Source organism: Somniosus microcephalus, chromosome 2, assembly GCF_052327205.1.
Source record: "Somniosus microcephalus isolate GS21.2 chromosome 2, FLI_Smic_1.0, whole genome shotgun sequence".
NCBI classification, from domain to species: Eukaryota; Metazoa; Chordata; class Chondrichthyes; order Squaliformes; family Somniosidae; genus Somniosus; species Somniosus microcephalus.
In genome coordinates this window covers 360,171,279-360,189,127 of record NC_140988.1, presented here as the reverse complement: position 1 = coordinate 360,189,127, position 17,849 = coordinate 360,171,279, and the positions used below count along the sequence as shown (strand labels likewise).

General features: G+C 49.4%; 1 protein-coding gene across 1 annotated transcript in view; it reads right to left on the bottom strand.

Moving 5' to 3' along the window:
• Window positions 1-17,849, bottom strand: part of eif2ak3 (eukaryotic translation initiation factor 2-alpha kinase 3) — a 68,939-nt gene that overhangs the window by 36,217 nt on the left and 14,873 nt on the right. The window contains exons 2-7 of the mRNA XM_085975540.1: window positions 14,102-14,296; window positions 12,050-12,183; window positions 11,315-11,549; window positions 11,001-11,175; window positions 7,844-7,981; window positions 3,541-3,663 (exon numbers count right to left, since the gene is read on the bottom strand). Of these exons, the coding sequence (XP_085831666.1) occupies window positions 3,541-3,663; window positions 7,844-7,981; window positions 11,001-11,175; window positions 11,315-11,549; window positions 12,050-12,183; window positions 14,102-14,296 (1,000 nt within the window). The remainder of the gene's footprint in view (window positions 1-3,540; window positions 3,664-7,843; window positions 7,982-11,000; window positions 11,176-11,314; window positions 11,550-12,049; window positions 12,184-14,101; window positions 14,297-17,849) is intronic.

The following is a 17,849-nucleotide window of genomic DNA, read 5'->3' as shown; positions in this document are numbered from 1 at the left end:
GTCGACCCTGCAAAGTCCTCCTCACCAACATCTGGGGACTTGTGCCAAAATTGGGAGGGCTGTTCCACAGACTAGTCAAGTAACAGCCGGACAGTCATACTCTCAGAATCATACCTTTCAGCCAATGTGCCCAAACTTCTCCATCACCATCCCTGGGTATGTCCCATCCCACCGGCAGGACAGACCCAACAGAGGTGGTGGCACAGTGGTATACAGTCGGGAAGGAGTGGCCCTGGGAGTCCTCAACATCGACCCCATGAAGTCTCATGGCTTCAGGTTAAGAATTGGCAAGGAAACCTTCCACCCTCCCCCAGCTGATGAATCAGTACTCCTCCATGTTGAACACCACTTGGAAGAAGCACTGAGGGTAGCAAGGGCACAGAATGTACTCTGGGTGGGGGACTTCAATATCCATCACCAAGAGTGGCTCGGTAGCACCACTACTGATCGAGTCCTGAAGGACATAACTGCCAGTCTGGGCCCGTGACAGGTGGTGAGAGAACCAACATGAGTGAAAAACCTACTTGACCTCATCCTCACCAATCTACCTGTCGCAGATGCATCTGTCCATGAGAGTACCGGTAGCAGTGACCACCGCACAGTCATTGTGGAGACGAAGTCCCGACTTCACACCGAGGACACCCTCCATCGTGTTGTGTGGCACTACCACCGCGCTAAATGGGATAGATTCAGAATAGATCTAGCAGCTCAAAACTGGGCATCCATGAGGCGCTATGGGCCATCAGCAGCAGCAGAATTGTATTCCAGCACAATCTGTAATCTCATGGCCTGGCATATACCTCACTCTACCATTACCACCAAGCCAGGGGACCAAACCTGGTTCACTAAGGAGTGTAGAAGAGTATGCCAGGAGCAACACCAGGCGTACCTAAAAATGAGGTGCCAGCCTGGGGAAGCTACAACATAGGACTACATGCATGCTAAAAAGCAGAAGCAGCATGCTATAGACAGGGCTAAGCGATCCCACAATCAACGGATCAGATCAAAGCTCTGCAGTCCTGCCACATCCAGTCGTGAATGGTGGTGGACCATTAAACAACTAATGGGAGGAGGGGGCTCCATGAATATCCCCACCCTCAATGATGGTGGAGCCCAGCACGTGAGCGCAAAAGACAAGGCTGAAGCGTTTGCAACCATCTTCAGCCAGAAGTGCCGAGTGGATGATCCATATCGGCCTACTCCCGAGGTCCCCACCAGCACAGAAGCCAGTCTTCAGCAAATTTGATTCACTCCACGTGCTATCAAGAAACGGCTGAGTGCACTGGATACAGCAAAGGCTGTGGGCCCCGACAACATCCCGGCTATCGTGCTGAAGACTTGTGCTCCAGAACTAGCCGCGCCTCCAGCCAAGCTGTTCCAGTACAGCTGCAACACTGGCATCTATCCGACAATGTGGAAAACTGCCCAGGAATGTCCTGTCCACAAAAAGCAGGACAAATCCACCATCTACAAGGCACAAGTAAGGAGTGTGATGGAATACTCTCCACTTGCCTGGATGAGTGCAGCTCCAACAACACTCAAGAAGCTTGACACCATCCAGGACAAAGCAGCCTGTTTGATTGACACCCCATCCACCACCTTAAACAGTCACTCCCTCCACCACCGACGTACCGTGGCTGCAGTGTGTACCATCTACAAGATGCACTGCAGCAACTCGCCAAGGCTTCTTCGGCAGCACCTCCCAAACCCACGACCTCTTCCACCTAGAAGGACAAGGGCAGCAGGCGCATGGGAACACCATCAACTCCAAGTTCCCCTCCAAGTCACACACCATCCTGACTTGGAAATATTTTGCCGTTCCTTCATAGTCGCTGGGTCAAAATCCTGGAACTCCCTCCCTAACAGCACTGTGGGAGTACCTTCACCACACCGACTGCAGTGGTTCAAGGCGGCTCACCACCACCACCTTCTCAAGGGCAATAAATGCTGGTCTTACCAGAGACGCCTACCTCCCAGGAACAAATTTTAAAAAATTCTCGTGATGTGGGTGTCGCTGGCAGGGCCAGCATTTATTGCCCATCCCTAGCTGCCGAGAAGCTGGTGGTGGGGCCTTCCGAAACTGCAGATGCGATACATCTGACTTGCTTGCTAGGCCACTTGAGGGTAGTTAAGGGTGTGGCACTCTAGTTGCACACAGACCGGACAAGGACAGCAGGTTTCCTTCCCTAAAGGACCATTAATGAACTCGTTTACGACAATCCAACAGCTTCATGGTCACTTACCAAGATTTCATTCCCATGCAAAGCACCCTCTAATTATTTGGGGGGGGGGGGGGGGGGCGGCCCCTTTAAACCGGGCTGCACAGCCCATTCAAAATTCCGCACGTGCACGTTTTTTCCATTTAAAAGCACGGGGCTTCCAGAGCGCAGCTTAAAAGGGAACAATGATTTCCAGATTTTTTTTTTCTTTAAAAATCCAATTCAAATTCTCAAATTGCAGTGGTGGGATTTGACCTCGCGTTCTCCAAATTTAGTCCAGGCCTCTGGACCGCAAGGGAGATAACCACTACACGACCGTATGATGCCGAGAGTAAAGACAGAGTACAAACGTGATTGGAAACTGAGAGCGCGCCATGGCAAGATTAAGACGCCTGATGGAAAATACTACCAAAGTTCAGAGTCTAGGCCCACGTGAGCAAGTGATAACCGGCACTCATGGAACTGCACCCCAACAGAGCTTCAGCAATGAGAGAGAGAGAGAGAATGGGAGACAACTGGAAAGGGAGGGTGCAAAAAAAAAAGGCAAAAACAACCACACACTAGTCTTAAACTAAACCATTCTCTAATCTTAAAATGCTTCTTTTTGGGCATGAAAACACACAGGTGATATTTTAGGGACTTACCCTAATCAAGCTTGACAAACACTTGAAATCAGAACGTAAGAAATAGGAGCAGGAGTCGGCCATTTGGCCCCTCGAGCCTGCTCCACCATTCAGTAAGATCATCTCCACTTTCCCACACTATCCTCATCCCACGATTCCCTTAATATTCAAAAATCTATCAATCTCTGTCTTGAATATACCCAATGACTGAGCATTCACAGCCTTCTGGAGTAGAGAATTCCAAAGATTCACCACCCTCTGAGTGAAGACATTTCTCCTCATCTCAGTCCTAAATTCTGAGACTGTGACCCCTGGTTCTAGACTCCCCAGCCTGGGGAAACATCCTCCCTGCATCTACCCTGTCAAGCCCTCTAAGAATTTTATGTTTCAATGATTCTGGGCAACCTCCCAATAATGTAACTGCACCTTCAGGTTTTCGTTAGCCCCCAGACTGCAGAGGAAAGCATGCAAACCACCGCCTTTCATGCCCACGCCTTCGAGCACAAACTGTACACACGCCTGTAAAGACTGTACAGCACCTTAAAATTGAGGAGATCTGAAAAGCATAGTTACTGACAAAAGATGGGAACTAAAGTGGAGTGGTATAATGGGGAGCCAATTTGTTGCGAGTGGTGTGGTCGTGACTAATGTACACTTCACAAGATAAAGGTGCTCAGTAGAGGCGTTAGAACACTTACCGTATGGATACTGCAAAACTGACAAAGCTCCATTGCTATATTCCTCGTGCGAGTGCCTGTCGTTACTGAGGCATTTATCGTGCTCATCAGAGCGAACCAATGCTGGCGTTCTAGCTGGCGAGTCTTAAAACAAAAGCAAACTTTAAATGACAACTTGTAGACAACCTTCTTGCGTCCCTCGTCTGCCTTGGCTCAGTTGGTAGTACACTCACCCCAGAGTCAGAAAGTCGCGGGTTCAAGTCCCACTCACGATCTGAGCACATAATCTAGGCTGGCACTGGAGTGCCGTACTGAAAGAGCGCAGCACTCTCGGAGGCGCCGTCTTTCAAACAAGACGTTAAACCGAGGCTCCCATCTCAGGTGGACGCAAAGATTCCACGGCATTATTCGACAAGCAGGGGAGTTCTCCCCGGTGTCCTGGCCAATATTTATCCCTCAACCAATATTTACAAAAAGATGATCTGGTCATTTATTCCACTGCTGTTTGTGGGACCTTGCCGTGCACAAATTGACAGCTGCATTTCCTGCATTACAACAGTGACTACACTTCAAAAGCTGTGAGGTGCTGCAGGTCGTCCCGAGGTCTTGTATAAATGCAAGCGCCTCAGAATGGTGCAACACCACCACCTGGTGGACAATGTGGAAATTGCACCCACCCACCCCTCTGCAGGACCTGTGTGTGAACATTAGAACATAAGAAATAGGAGCAGGAGTAGGCCAATCGGCCCCTCGAGCCTGCTCCGCCATTCAAGAAGATCATGGCTGATCTGATCCTAACCGCCAATCTACTATCACAGAACTATCTCCTGAATCTAACAGAATTAGACACACGAAATAGGAGCAGGATCAGGCTACACGGCCCCTGGGCCCGCTCCGCTACCCACAGGGCCATGTCCGATCCGAACCTAGACTCATGTCCAAATTCCTGCCCGCTCCCCGTAACCCTTTATTCCCTGTACTTCTAGGAAACTGTCTATTTCTGTTTTAAATTTATGTAATGATGTAGCTTCTACAGCTTTTTGGGGTAGCATATTCTATGGACCTACCACCCTGAGTGAAGTAGTTCCTCCTCATCTCAGTTTTGAAAGAGCTGCCCCTTATTCTAAGACTATGCCCCCTAGTTCTAGTTTCACCCATCATCGGGAACATCCTCCCCGCATCCACCCGATCCAACCCCTTCACAATCTTATATGTTTCAATAAGATCGCCTCTCATTCTTCTGAACTCCAATGAGTAGAGTCCCAATCTACTCAACCTCTCCTCATATGTCCATCCCCGGGATTAACCGAGTGAACCTTCTTTGTACTGACTCGAGAGCAAGTATGTCTTTTCTTAAGTATGGACACCAAAACTGTATGCAGTATTCCAGGTGCGGTCTCACCAATACCTTGTACAACTGAAGCAATACCTCCCTATTTTTATATTCTATCCCCCTAGCAATGAAAGCCAACATTCCATTGGCCTTCTTAATCACTTGCTGCACCTGCATACTAACCTTTTGAGTTACGTGCACCAGGACCCCCAGGTACCTTTGTACTTCAGTACTTTCCAGTTTCTTGCCATTAAGATAATAACTTGCTCTACGATTTTTCCTGCCAAAGTGCATAACCTCACACTTTCCAGTATTGTATTCCATCTGCCAAATCTCTGCCCACTTACTTAGCCTGTCTATGTCCCCTTGCAGGTTTTTTATGTCCTCCTCACTCACTACTTTCCCTCCCATCTTAGTATCATCTGCAAACTTTGATATGTGACACTCGGTCCCCTCCTCCAAATCGTTAATATAGATTGTAAAGAGTTGGGGACCCAGCACTGACCCCTGCGGAACACCACTAGTTACTGATTGCCAGCCCGAGAATGACCAATTAATCCCAACTCTCTGCCTTGTTAGATAGCCAATCCTCTATCCATGCCAGAATATTACCCCCAATCCCTGCAAGAGTCAGATACCAATCCTGTTCATGTTAGAAGTGGCTTAAAAAGCAAGTCTGAAGATGTTTCCACTTGCTCAAATACACTGACCCCTTTCCCAATCCTTGTTCTTTTGTCCCTCCTCCACACACTCACTGAAGAGAGTGGGTCTGACTTGGAACAGCAAAGTAGAAGCTGAAGGGACACACCTATGTTGTAACTGTATAACTATGCTGTCAATGTTCACACCCAAGTCAGTCAGAAATTAAGGTCTATACTAGTGCACACATGTGCACTAAATGGCACTTGGGAATTCCCCCCTCCCTCAATTTTAAGAGGGAAACCGAAGTTTATTAGTTGTATCTTTTCTAACTCTAGAGTCGATGAAATCAGACCCAAAAGTTATGAACAAAAATATATGCCCCAGGTGTTGTGGTAGCCCGGATAATTCATATTTACTAGTTGATCTCCTGTGACCTTACACAAAGGTAGTCAAGAACAATTTGCCTTAGAGGGGGTGCAGCGAAGGTTCACCAGACTGATGCCTGGGATGAGGGGATTGTCGTATGAGGAGACTTGGCCTATATTCTCTAGAGTTTAGAAGAATGGTAGATATAAAACAAAATTCTTACAGGGCTCGACAGGGTAGATGCTGGGAGGCCGTTTTCCCCTGGCTGGGGAGTCCAGAACCACGGGTCAGTGTCTCAGAATAAGGGGTCAGCCATTTAAGACTGAGAGGAGAAGAAATTTCTTCATTGAAAGGGTTGTAAATCTTTGGAATTCTCTACCCCAGAGGGCTGTGGAGGCTCAGTCGTCGAGTATATTCAAGACAGAGATCGATAGATTTTTGGATATTAAGGGAATCCAGAGATGTGCAGGAAGGTGGAGATGAGGTAGAAAATCAGCCTACTCCCATGTTTTTAATGTAATTTGAATTTCAGTTAAATCAGACTTAGAGGATAAGTGGTGGGAGGGCCCCCACGGGAAAGGGCTTGTTCAATGGACTATGTCTGTCTAGGAAATACTCAGTGCGAGGGATGAAGAGGAACGGTATTGTGGCACGAGACAGCCAGCCAACCATCGGAGGAGGGGAATGTCAGCCGGCCAGCAAGGATGGGAAATACACAGTCAAGGGGGGGGGGGGGGGCCCAGTTACTGAAAAAGGGGAATTAAAGCAGAGTGGGGTAACCACTGAAGATGAAAAAGTCAGCCTGGGGGAGGGGAGGGATTGCCACCTGGAAGATGAGAACAGGTCTTGCAGCCAGCGAGCGGCGGGGTGTGGCAGTTGGGGAGATGCAGCCAGTGAACGAATGGGAAGTTGAGCCAGCTGGTGGAGTGGGGAAGGGGGAGCCGAGTCTAATTCGCAAACTGTTTATTGTAGGGCACGGGCTTCAGGTACTGCATGGGGAGTACAGCTGCTGCTTATTCCAAGCCAACACTGCCAACTGGCAGCGTGCACCTCAGAAAAATCAAAAGCCTTCACTGAAGATTCCTTCGGAAACTTTAGTATCGCAGACTGGTCAGAGTTATACAGCACAGAAAGAGGCCCTTCGGCCCATCGTGTCCATGCCGGCCATCAAGCCCCGTCTAGTCTAATCCTATTTTCCAGCACTTGGTCCGTAGCCTTGCATGCTGTGGCGTTTCAAGTGCTCATCTAAATGCTTCTTGAATGTTGAGGGTTCCTGCCTCTACCACCCTTTCAGGCAGAGAGTTCCAGATTCCAACCACCCTCTGTTGTATTCGTGTGTTAATAGAGACACTGAAGGCAGGAGTTGGTTTCACAGGTGTTTACTGAACCAAGTCTGGAGGTGAACTAACTGATACAACACAATATACAGGCTTATATAGCCCGAGTGGCCATTACTGGCATTACAGTACACAGGGGGCTCTTAAAGGCACATACACTACACCCTCTGGGTGAAAAAGTTTTTCCTCAAATCCCCTCTAAATAGATTTAACTGGTCACAATGTAACGCTGGGGATTGATTACCTCTTTTTATTTAATCGGGAATTGAGGAGAAACCCCTTTACCCAGAGAGTGGCGAGAATGTGGAACTCACCACCACAGGGAGTGGTTGAGGCGAATTAGTACAGATACATTTAAGGGGATGTTAGATAAGTACATGAGGGTGAAAGGATTAAAAAGGAGACGCTGATGGGGTGAGGTGAAGTACGGTAGGAGGAGGCTTGTGTGGAACACAAGCATGGACCAGTCGGGCCAAATGGCCAGTTTCTGTATAATTCTATAATTAATATGTAATCTAAGTACCGGGAAAAAAAATCACCACTTCAGAAAGGGAATGCCAACAGCTGCATTTTCTGGGAAAAGCAAAGTTCAAGGTAACTGCGTGTCAATCGATTCAAGTCCTGCGTCAGTACGGAAGTAACTTACGGATTAGAGGCTTCCATCTTATGTTGGGCAAGGCGATGGCGTTATTGTCCCCATGGTCCTCAATAGCTGGCACCATCAACGGGAATTTGTTGCATAACCTAACAGATGACTGCATATACAGCTGCCCCTTGTACATGCCTGGAACAACAGGGCAAAAGGGATGGGAGGGTTTAGAAATGTCAGGAATAATACAATACACAAGAGTTCAGTGGGTTGGAAAATTCAGAGTATTTTACTGTTAAAAGGAAAGGACAAGGGCAGCAGGCGCATGGGAACACCACCACCTCCAAGTTCCCCTCCAAGTCACACACCATCCTGACTTAGAAGTATATCGCCGATCCTTCATCGTCGCTGGGTCAAAATCCTGGAACTCCCTCCCTAACAGCACTGTGGGAGCACCTTCACCACACGGACTGCAGCGGTTCAAGGCAGCGGCTCACCACCACCTTCTCAAGGGCAATTAGGGATGGGCAATAAATGCTGGCCCCACCGGCGATGCCCACATCCCAGGAACGAATAAAAAAAAGTGGTCTCAAATTCACAAAATTCTGCATTAAAAAAACCCACAAATTCAAAACAGAAAATGTCAGAAATCCAGTTAGCAACCTGACGCAGAAAGACAGCCTAGCTCAGGCTTCGCTCATCAGTACCAACGGGTGGGGGGGGGGGGGGGGGGGCACAGCTGAAATCTCGCTCACTCTTTCAAATGCTGACCGACCTGCTGTGGATTTCCTCACTGCTCTCTTCACCACTGCACAAAAATCACAAGCGGCTCTCCACTGCCGGCAGCATTGCTTGCTCCCTTCCATTAGTGTTTCATTACACAGAATTTGAAGCACAGAAACAGGCCATTCGGCCCGGCTGGTCCATGCTAGTGTTCAGGCTCCACACGCAGCTCCTCCCCACCCGACTCCATTTAACCCCCCAATCAACACATCCTTCGTCACTTCTTGGAAGCGCAATCTTAATCAGGGGCTGTGATTTCCTGAATTTCTTCCCACCAGCAGAGCCTCGGTATTGGTGAAAGCAGGAGTGGGTCATACTGCGGTCGATTGAGGCTCACGGGCAGGTGAAAGTTACGCCATGCCACAGCTGTGCATGAGCTTTAAATCTCTCAAATTTGGGCAAGACTGCCTACAGTGCATAACTAGCTGGGGGAAAAAATGCACGGAGTGTCCTGGGACCTTGCTTGATCTAGTGGGCTTCTTAAAAGGAAGGCAACTTGTGGGGTTTTTTTACATTTCGAATTACGCTTCGCTGCATTTTACTCCGTGCATTAGTTGCTTTTGCCAAGTATTCCACTTTTATATTTTCTCTTGTTATTCTTGAGGGTTTCCGAACAGGTTTCATCATTTACAAGATCACAAGGCGAGGCCATTTGTCCCAGCTTAGTACAGCCATCCAGAAAGATGGTAAAAGGTTTCCCACCCGCTTAAAATGATTCAGCCTTGGCTCAGTGGCAACGCTCCCGCCTCAGAGACAGAAAGTCGTGGGTTGAAGTCCCACGCCAGAAACTCGGGCACATAATCCCAGCAGAATCGCCGGTGCAGTACTGGGGAGTGCTGCTGTGACCGAGGTGCCGTCTTTCAGAGGAGGTTAAATCGAGGCCCTCTCGGGGTTGGGGGGGGGGGGGGGGGCGCAAAAGATCTCATGACACTATCTCGGAGGGGCAGGGGAGTTCTCCCCGGTGTCCTGGCGAATATTTATCCTTCAACCAACATCACTAAGTTATCACAATAGCAAAATGCTGGAAACACTAAGCAGGCCAGGTAGCGTCTGTGGAGTCTCTCTCCACGGATGCTGCCTGGCCTGCCGAGTGTTTCCAGCACTTTGTTGTTATCACTAGATTATCTGCTCATTGTTGTTTGTGGGACGATGCGGTGCGCAAATTAGCTGCCGTGTTTGTTTCCTGCATTACCTAGTGCCTGCACAGAGCCTCTGTTTACCCAAGTGCAACTTTTGTAATATAGGACTGCCAAAAGACAAGTGACTACACTTCAAAAGTACTTAATTGGCTGTAAAACACTTTGGGATGTCCTGAGGTCATGAAAGACTTGCATTTATATAGCACCTTTCACGACCACCGGACGTCTCAAAGCGCTTTACAGCCAATGAAGTACTTTCTGAAGTGTAGTCACTGTTGTAATGTGGGAAACACGGCAGCCAATTTGCACACAGCAAGCTCCCACAAACAGCAATGTGATAATGGCCAGATGATCTGTTTTTTTGTTATGTTGAGAGAGGGCTAAATATTGGCCCCGACACTGGAGATAACTCCCCTGCTCTTCTTCGAAATAGTGCCCTGGGATCTTTTACGTCCACCCGAGAGTGCAGACGGGGCCTCAGTTTAACGTCTCATCCGAAAGACGGCACCTCTGACAGTGCAGCACTCCCTCAGCACTGCACTGAGTGTCAGCCTAGGTTTTTGCGCTCAAGCCCCTGGAGTGGGACTTGAACCCACGACCTTCTGACTCAGAGGCGAGGGTGCTACCCACTGAGCCATGGCTGACACTACCGAAAGGCGCTGTATAAATGCAAGTCTTTCCTTCGTCTAGGCACAGCACATCGTCGGGCTTTCCACAGGCCACTTCAGTTGTCACTTCGAAGAAGTTAGTCAGGCAGGACCTAGCCTTCTTTCATAATCACAGAAACCCCACAGTGCAGACAGAGGCCATTTCGGCCCATCGAGCTTGCACCGACACATATCCCACCCGATCCCCGTAACCCCTACACCAACACATATCCCACCCTATCTCCGTAACCCCACACATTTTAATCCCCCTAACACTAAGGGTCAATTTATCATAGCCAATCAACCTAACTTGCACATCTTTGGACTGTGGGAGGAAACCGGAGCACCCGGAGGAAACCCACGCAAACACGGGGAGAATGTGCAAACTCCACACAGACAGTCGCCCGAGGCCGGATTCGAACCCGGGTCCCTGGCGCTGTGAGGCAACAGTGCTAACCACTATGCCACCGTGCTGCCCGGTATCTAACTAGCGGTCAGCAACTCACTACGCTGGGGAATTAAGTCAACAAACTTGCATCCTCGTGCTGTCTAATGCGACACAGCGTACACCAAGGGGCCAAGTTTAAAACGGCGCCAGCTCACTCCATGCGCGAGCACCGCACTTGGGCTTCGGCCCCCACTTACCGAGATAGACGCCAGACTCTGCCGACTCGGCCGCTCCTCTTGCTGCCTCCACGAGGTCTTCCTCGTCGTCCATTTCATTGCTGCGACTGGTGGAGTAGCTGGCGTCGTCGAAGAGGCTGACCGGGATCACTTCTCCATCCTCAACCAGCCAGGCCGAGGCGACGGGAGTACAGAACTGACCGGGCAACGGGAGAGGGCAAGTTAGCCACAAACCACTGAAAACTGTTTGCCGACAGATGTACGCAATTTTGAATTTGACCACTTAAAAAACAATCATTTTCTCTGGACCTGTACATCAAGGTTCAGTTCATTACCTGGTGCTCCCACTCCAGTTGGCCGCCTCGTTTGTTACTAAAGGACATCACCTTCCAGTCTGAAACGGAGATCTTTATGACCCGGTCTTTAATGGTGGCTTCCTGGTCCCCTTCAGAGAAGATCTTTGATCGCCCCTTCTTGCTGCTCGCACTGGAATCGCTCTCAATGTAGTTGATCTTTGACGTGGCATCTCGAACAAACCTCAGCTCATAGTGGCCAACACTAAAGTTCCACCTTAAGAAAACACAACACAATCGGGTTTGCCACACCGAGCAACAACTTGCATTTATACAGCGCCTTTCAAGGTAGTAAAACTCCCCAAAAGGAGCTTCGCAGGAGCGATTGTCAAACTAAATTTAACACCCAGCCACTTAAGGAAATATTAGGACAGGTGACTAAAAGCTTGGTCAAAGAGGCAGGTTTCAAAAAAGAGCAGAGAGAGGCCAAAACCCCCACTGTAAAAGATCCTCCAAACACCACACCAGAAGATATCCTCCAAACCAATGTTCCCGCTAAGCTGCGCAGCCCCGGGCAGGCTGTTCACCGGCTTCTACAGGGGAGAAACCGCGCACAAGTTTGAATAGGCTGCACCCGCGATCGAAAGGACCGCGCGCAAAAATAATTAGATGGGAACATTGCTCCAAACCCCCCACCGTAAAACAACCTCCTCCAAAACCCAACCCCCCCCACTAAATCGGAGTTCACCGATGAGTGGAGCGGTGAATCAAACTCACTTCTCGGCACCGGATAGAGGCCCCACAGCTCGGACCGTTTTCTGCGTGCGCTGCAGCAGCAGGAGATCCGAACCCTGCTCGACCGTCTCCTCGTCCCAGTGGCGGCAACCCCCCGCGGAGCAGGCGTACCGCATCTGTGGGTGGGGAGGGAAAAGAAGGAGGACCCCTTTCAATATACCAGGCAGTGCCAGACACAGAGAAACATCAACTTGTGGCGCACGCGCCCGTGAACAGCATCGGCAATCTGCGGAACAGCAAGGCGCGCGTGGAGCCTCGGCTGGGGTATCGCTCCCCCCCCCCCCACTTGCTGATCGTGCGGCAGCCAAATGCGACGGGACTTGTGCCGCAGAAAAGCCCACCTCACTTCAAGACAAATCTCCAAAGAGTCACCCCAGTGCCTCCTAGGGCATCGTAAATGAGACGCGCTCCATCTCACCTACCCAATGCACGTGCTCAGTCCATAGATGCTCGATGGCCACTCGATATTACCCAGTGCCGATGATTTTTCAAAATGACATGGAATTTACGGCACAGAAACAGGCTGTTCGGCCCACATTGTCCATGTCGGTGTTTATGCTCCACACGAGCCTCCTCCCACTCTAACCCCCATCAAGCATATTAGTCTTCATTTCTTGGAAGCTGGATCTTAAGCAGAGGCTATGATTTTCTGATGTTCCTTCCCACCAATGTCAGCAGGAATAAACAACTCAACACAGCCGCAGAATGTGGCGGTTTAGTAGCGGGGCAGGAAGGAGTACACGCCATTTTAGTTTTGAAAACGGGCAGAGAATTATGACAGGAACAGCAACCACATTTTTCAGATTGCCAGTTTGTACAGGCACAGCTCGGAATTAGCGCTGGCGCGTGGAGATTAGTCTGGTTCTAGTTTACGCTTACAAATGTAACGTCTGGCAATTGAGGGGCAAAATGGTGCAATCCCTCAACCAAAAGCACTTGCTGCCTTCATTTCTAGGACTCTGACGGGGCTTCCTGACGGTGTTGGTTGGTTGACCTCAATTACCTGCAGCAGTGCTCAATGCTGAATCGGCTAGCATTTACAGAACTCAAAAAACACTCAAGCAGTTAGGAAGGCAAATGGTATGTTGGCCTTCATTGCAAGAGGATTTGAGTACAGGAGCAAGGATGTCTTACTACAGTTGTACAGGACTTCAGTGAGACCACACCTGGAGTACTGTGTGCAGTTTTGGTCTCCTTACCTAAGAACGGATATACTTGCCATAGAGGGAGTGCAGCGAAGGTTCACCAGACTGATTCCTGGGATGGGGGGATTGTCGCATGAGGAGAGATTGGGTTGACTAGGCCTGTATTCACTAGAGTTTAGAAGAATGAGAGGGGATCTCATTGAAACGTATAAAATTCTGACAGGGCTAGGCAGACTGGATGGGGGGGTCTAGAACGAGGGGGTCACAGTCTCAGGATACGGGGTAGGACATTTAGGACTGAGATGAGGAGAAATGTCTTCACTCAGGGTGGTGAACCTGTGGAATTCTCTACCACAGAAGTGGTGGAGGCCAAGTCACTGAATATATTTAAGAAGGAGATAGATAGATTTCTAGACACAAAAGACATCAAGGGGTATGGGGAGAGAGCGGGAATATGGTATTGAGATAGAGGATCAGCCGGGATCATATTGAATGGCGGAGCAGGCTCGAAGGGCCGAATGGCCTACTCCTGCTCCTATTTTTCTATGTTTCTAAAACCCAATACGGGACTTGAACCAAATGACTCCGCTACAGTACTGCTGACTGTGATTTTAGGTAATAGTCTGTTTTTTCTATTTTTAAAAACAATTTCCGAATGAACCTAACATACATTTGATACATACAAAATGTGACAAGACAGATTTGTTTTCAAGTTGGAAAAATTGATACATACTGTAAAGAAAAATTTTACAGGGCTTTGGGGAAAGAAGAGTGGGACAAATTGGGCGCTCTTTCAGCACAGGCACGATGGGCCGAATGGCAGCCTCCTTCTGTGCTGCATCATTCTACACATTCTATGACAAGGAGTCACACCCACAAACTCAGTTACCTTTCCCGTGTATGCGTCCAACCCGTAGCTTGTGCGTGACTTCCCTCCAACCAAGACTACGTCATCGCCAAGTCGGTACGATGACTCCAGTAGAGACTCCACTGTAAAAGGAACCGCCTCCATGCTCTCCCGGTCTCGGTCCCATTGGAAAAGGTGGCCATCCAGAGACGGAATTATTACTTTGTTCCCAAAGACCTGCCGATAAGGATAGCAGTCACATCCTACGTGCAGTTTAAGCTATGGACAGCAGCAGCACGCAAACACAGCGCGCAGTTACACCCACACAGCGTGCAAACACAGCGCGCAGTTACACCCACACACAGCAGCAGCACGCAAACACAGCGCGCAGTTACACCCACACAGCGTGCAAACACAGCGCGCAGTTACACCCACACAGCAGCAGCACGCAAACACAGCGTGCAAACACAGCGCGCAGTTACACCCACACACAGCAGCAGCACGCAAACACACCCACACAGCATGCAAACACAGCGCGCAGTTACACCCACACAAAGCAACACGCAAACACAGCGCGCAGTTACACCCACACAGCAACACGCAAACACAGCGCGCAGTTACACCCACACAGCGTGCAAACACAGCGCGCAGTTACACCCACACACAGCAGCAGCACGCAAACACACCCACACAGCATGCAAACACAGCGCGCAGTTACACCCACACAAAGCAACACGCAAACACAGCGCGCAGTTACACCCACACAGCAACACGCAAACACAGCGCGCAGTTACACCCACACAGCAGTGCAAACAGCGCGCAGTTACACCCACAGCGCAGCGCAAACAGCGCGGTTACACCCACACAGCAGCGCAAACAGCGCGCAGTTACACCCACACAGCAGCACGCAAACACAGCGCGCAGTTACACCCACACACAGCAACACGCAAACACAGCGCGCAGTTACACCCACACAAAGCAACACGCAAACACAGCACGCAGTTACACCCACACACAGCAGCAACACGCAAACACAGCGCGCAGTTACACCCACACAGCAGTGCAAACAGCGCGCAGTTACACCCACAGCGCAGCGCAAACAGCGCGGTTACACCCACACAGCAGCGCAAACAGCGCGCAGTTACACCCACACAGCAGCACGCAAACACAGCGCGCAGTTACACCCACACAAAGCAACACGCAAACACAGCACGCAGTTACACCCACACACAGCAGCAACACGCAAACACAGCGCGCAGTTACACCCACACAGCATGCAAACACAGCGCGCAGTTACACCCACACAGCGTGCAAACACAGCGCGCAGTTACACCCACACACAGCAACACGCAAACACAGCGCGCAGTTACACCCACACACAGCAACACGCAAACACAGCGCGCAGTTACACCCACACACAGCAGCAGTGCAAACGTCGCAATCATCGGTTTATACAGCCAAAACGAAAAACACTTTGTTCTGTGGCTGCATGCTCCAAAATAGCTTCTTTCACTAATACATTTCTCAATGTACAAGTGCCAGAAGGGAACATCGGCACCAGGGTGGGGGTGGGGGAGGGGGGAAAAAAGAGAGGAGAAAAAAGGCCAGGAATTTCCAAATCGAAACAACGCCCCATTAGGGGGACATATAGTTCAGAAAAATCACGATAAGATGTTTTACTTTTGTTACAAAGCACACCATTAATGGCCCTCAAGTATAAGCAACCCAACCCCCACGACAGCCAAGATATACTTTCTCTGTGGGTTTCCTCAATCCGATGCTGGAACAACCACTTCCTCCTGTGGCCTACTAAAAACACTAACCCAGTTCAAATAAGTAAGCGTGTTTGAGCAGTCCCAGGTATTAATTCCTGGGACTGGCCGAATCAAAGTGTTAAATAAATGTACATATTTATACAATATATAAATTTGCAGAGCTCGGAGGATAGAGCAGGGAAGTGGGACTAATTGGATAGCTTTCAAAGAGCCAGCACAAGCGAGAGAGCGAATATATTATACACACATTATTTTTTTTAAATCACAGCATGCATTACCTGTAGCACAGGTATATGTATTGCACAAAGTAAAAAAAAATGCACATCACTGGATTGAGACTGTTTGACCAAGTTTGTGTGCAGAGGGAGAAAACCACATACACATAGCAAGAGTTCCAGTTGCAACAAATAAATCTTTAACGGACTTTTATTAAAAATGTAAGACAATATAAATGGGGGCAAACTGTGCACGGTGTCGCCCCTATTTGTTGTTTTAAGTGCGTGGCCCCTTTAACTAGCTGTGCGGCCCATTCCGATTTCCGCACATGCACGGTTTCTTCCATTGAAAAGCCAGTGTGCGGCCTGCGCGGGACCTGCAGATCACTGCGTGGCTTAGCGGGAACGTTGCCTGCTTCCCTCTACCCAGCCCCCCGCCCTCCAAGGACTGAGCAGAAACTGCTCCATTTCAATGCGCTCCTGAAACCATCAGGATCTTTCAAAGAGAATCTATGTTTCTATGTAAGTCTTTGCGGCTAATCTTAAATTAGGGCAAGATGAGGAACAGCCACCAGCACCCTACCACATTTTACCTGCTGTACTAGTTCAGCGAGATCATAACCTTACACAAATGAGAAAGCCTCTCATCACACCTCAAGTGTCCCAAAACCCTTCACATACAATTTGTGAGGTGCAGGAGCTGTTAGTTGAGCCAATATTTCTGCCACTAGGCACATGACAATCTGACCAATAGGGAGGTGAGAATGAGATGACGGAGTGGTCAATCTAGTGGGAGGGGGACATTTGTTCAGGAAAGAATACCGGCCAGGGTGCCACCTGTAGGAATTTCCTCTCACTGCAGACGAATGGATCTCATGCTGTCGACAGAAGTAGCAAGTACTGTACCAACAACCCGGGCTGAACACAAAACAGCAGCAGACATCCACATTTCCGGTATCCTCCCTGAACAAAGCTCGACTAAAGATGCATCGGTTCATTGAACTGGCGCAAGCACCAGCCCAGCATGCAATTCGGTCATCGCATCTGTTCTCAGGCTAGCTCCCTAATTCGGTCCCTGAAAGGGCTACGTGGAGATAAAAACCAAGTCAGCTGTACAACACAAAGAGGAAGGCAGTGGATAAGGTTCCGCACAAGAGATTAGCAAAAAATGAAAGCACACGGAATTGGAGGCAACCTTGTAACACGGGTTGGGAATTGGTTAGTAGGTAGGAGACAGTAGAGATAAAGGGAATGGTCTGTCCGACTGGCGGGATGTGACAAGTGGTGCTCCCCCAGGGATCTGTACTGGGGCCTCAGCTTTTCACTATATTTATCAACGACTTGGATGAAGGAATAGAGAAGGAACAGACCCAAGTTTGCAGATGACACTAAGCACTAAGCACACAAAAAGCACGGTGGCATAGTGGTTAGCACTGTTACCTCACAGCGCCAGGGACCCGGGTTCGAATCCGGCCTCGGGCGACTGTCTGTGTGGAGTTTGTGCAAACTCCCCGTGTTTGCGTGGGTTTCCTCCGGGTGCTCCGGTTTCCTCCCACAGTCCAAAGATGTGCGGGTTAGGTTGATTGGCTATGATAAATTGACCCTTAGTGTTAGGGGGATTAAATATGTGGGGTTACGGGGATAGGGTGGGATATGTGTTGGTGCAGGGGTTACGGGGATCGGGTGGGAAATTTGGATGATCGGCCATGATCACGTTGAATGGCGGAGCAGGGCCGAATGGCCTACTCCTGCTCCTAGTTTCTATGTTTAAGTTAGGAGGCACAGTAAGTGGCGCAGATG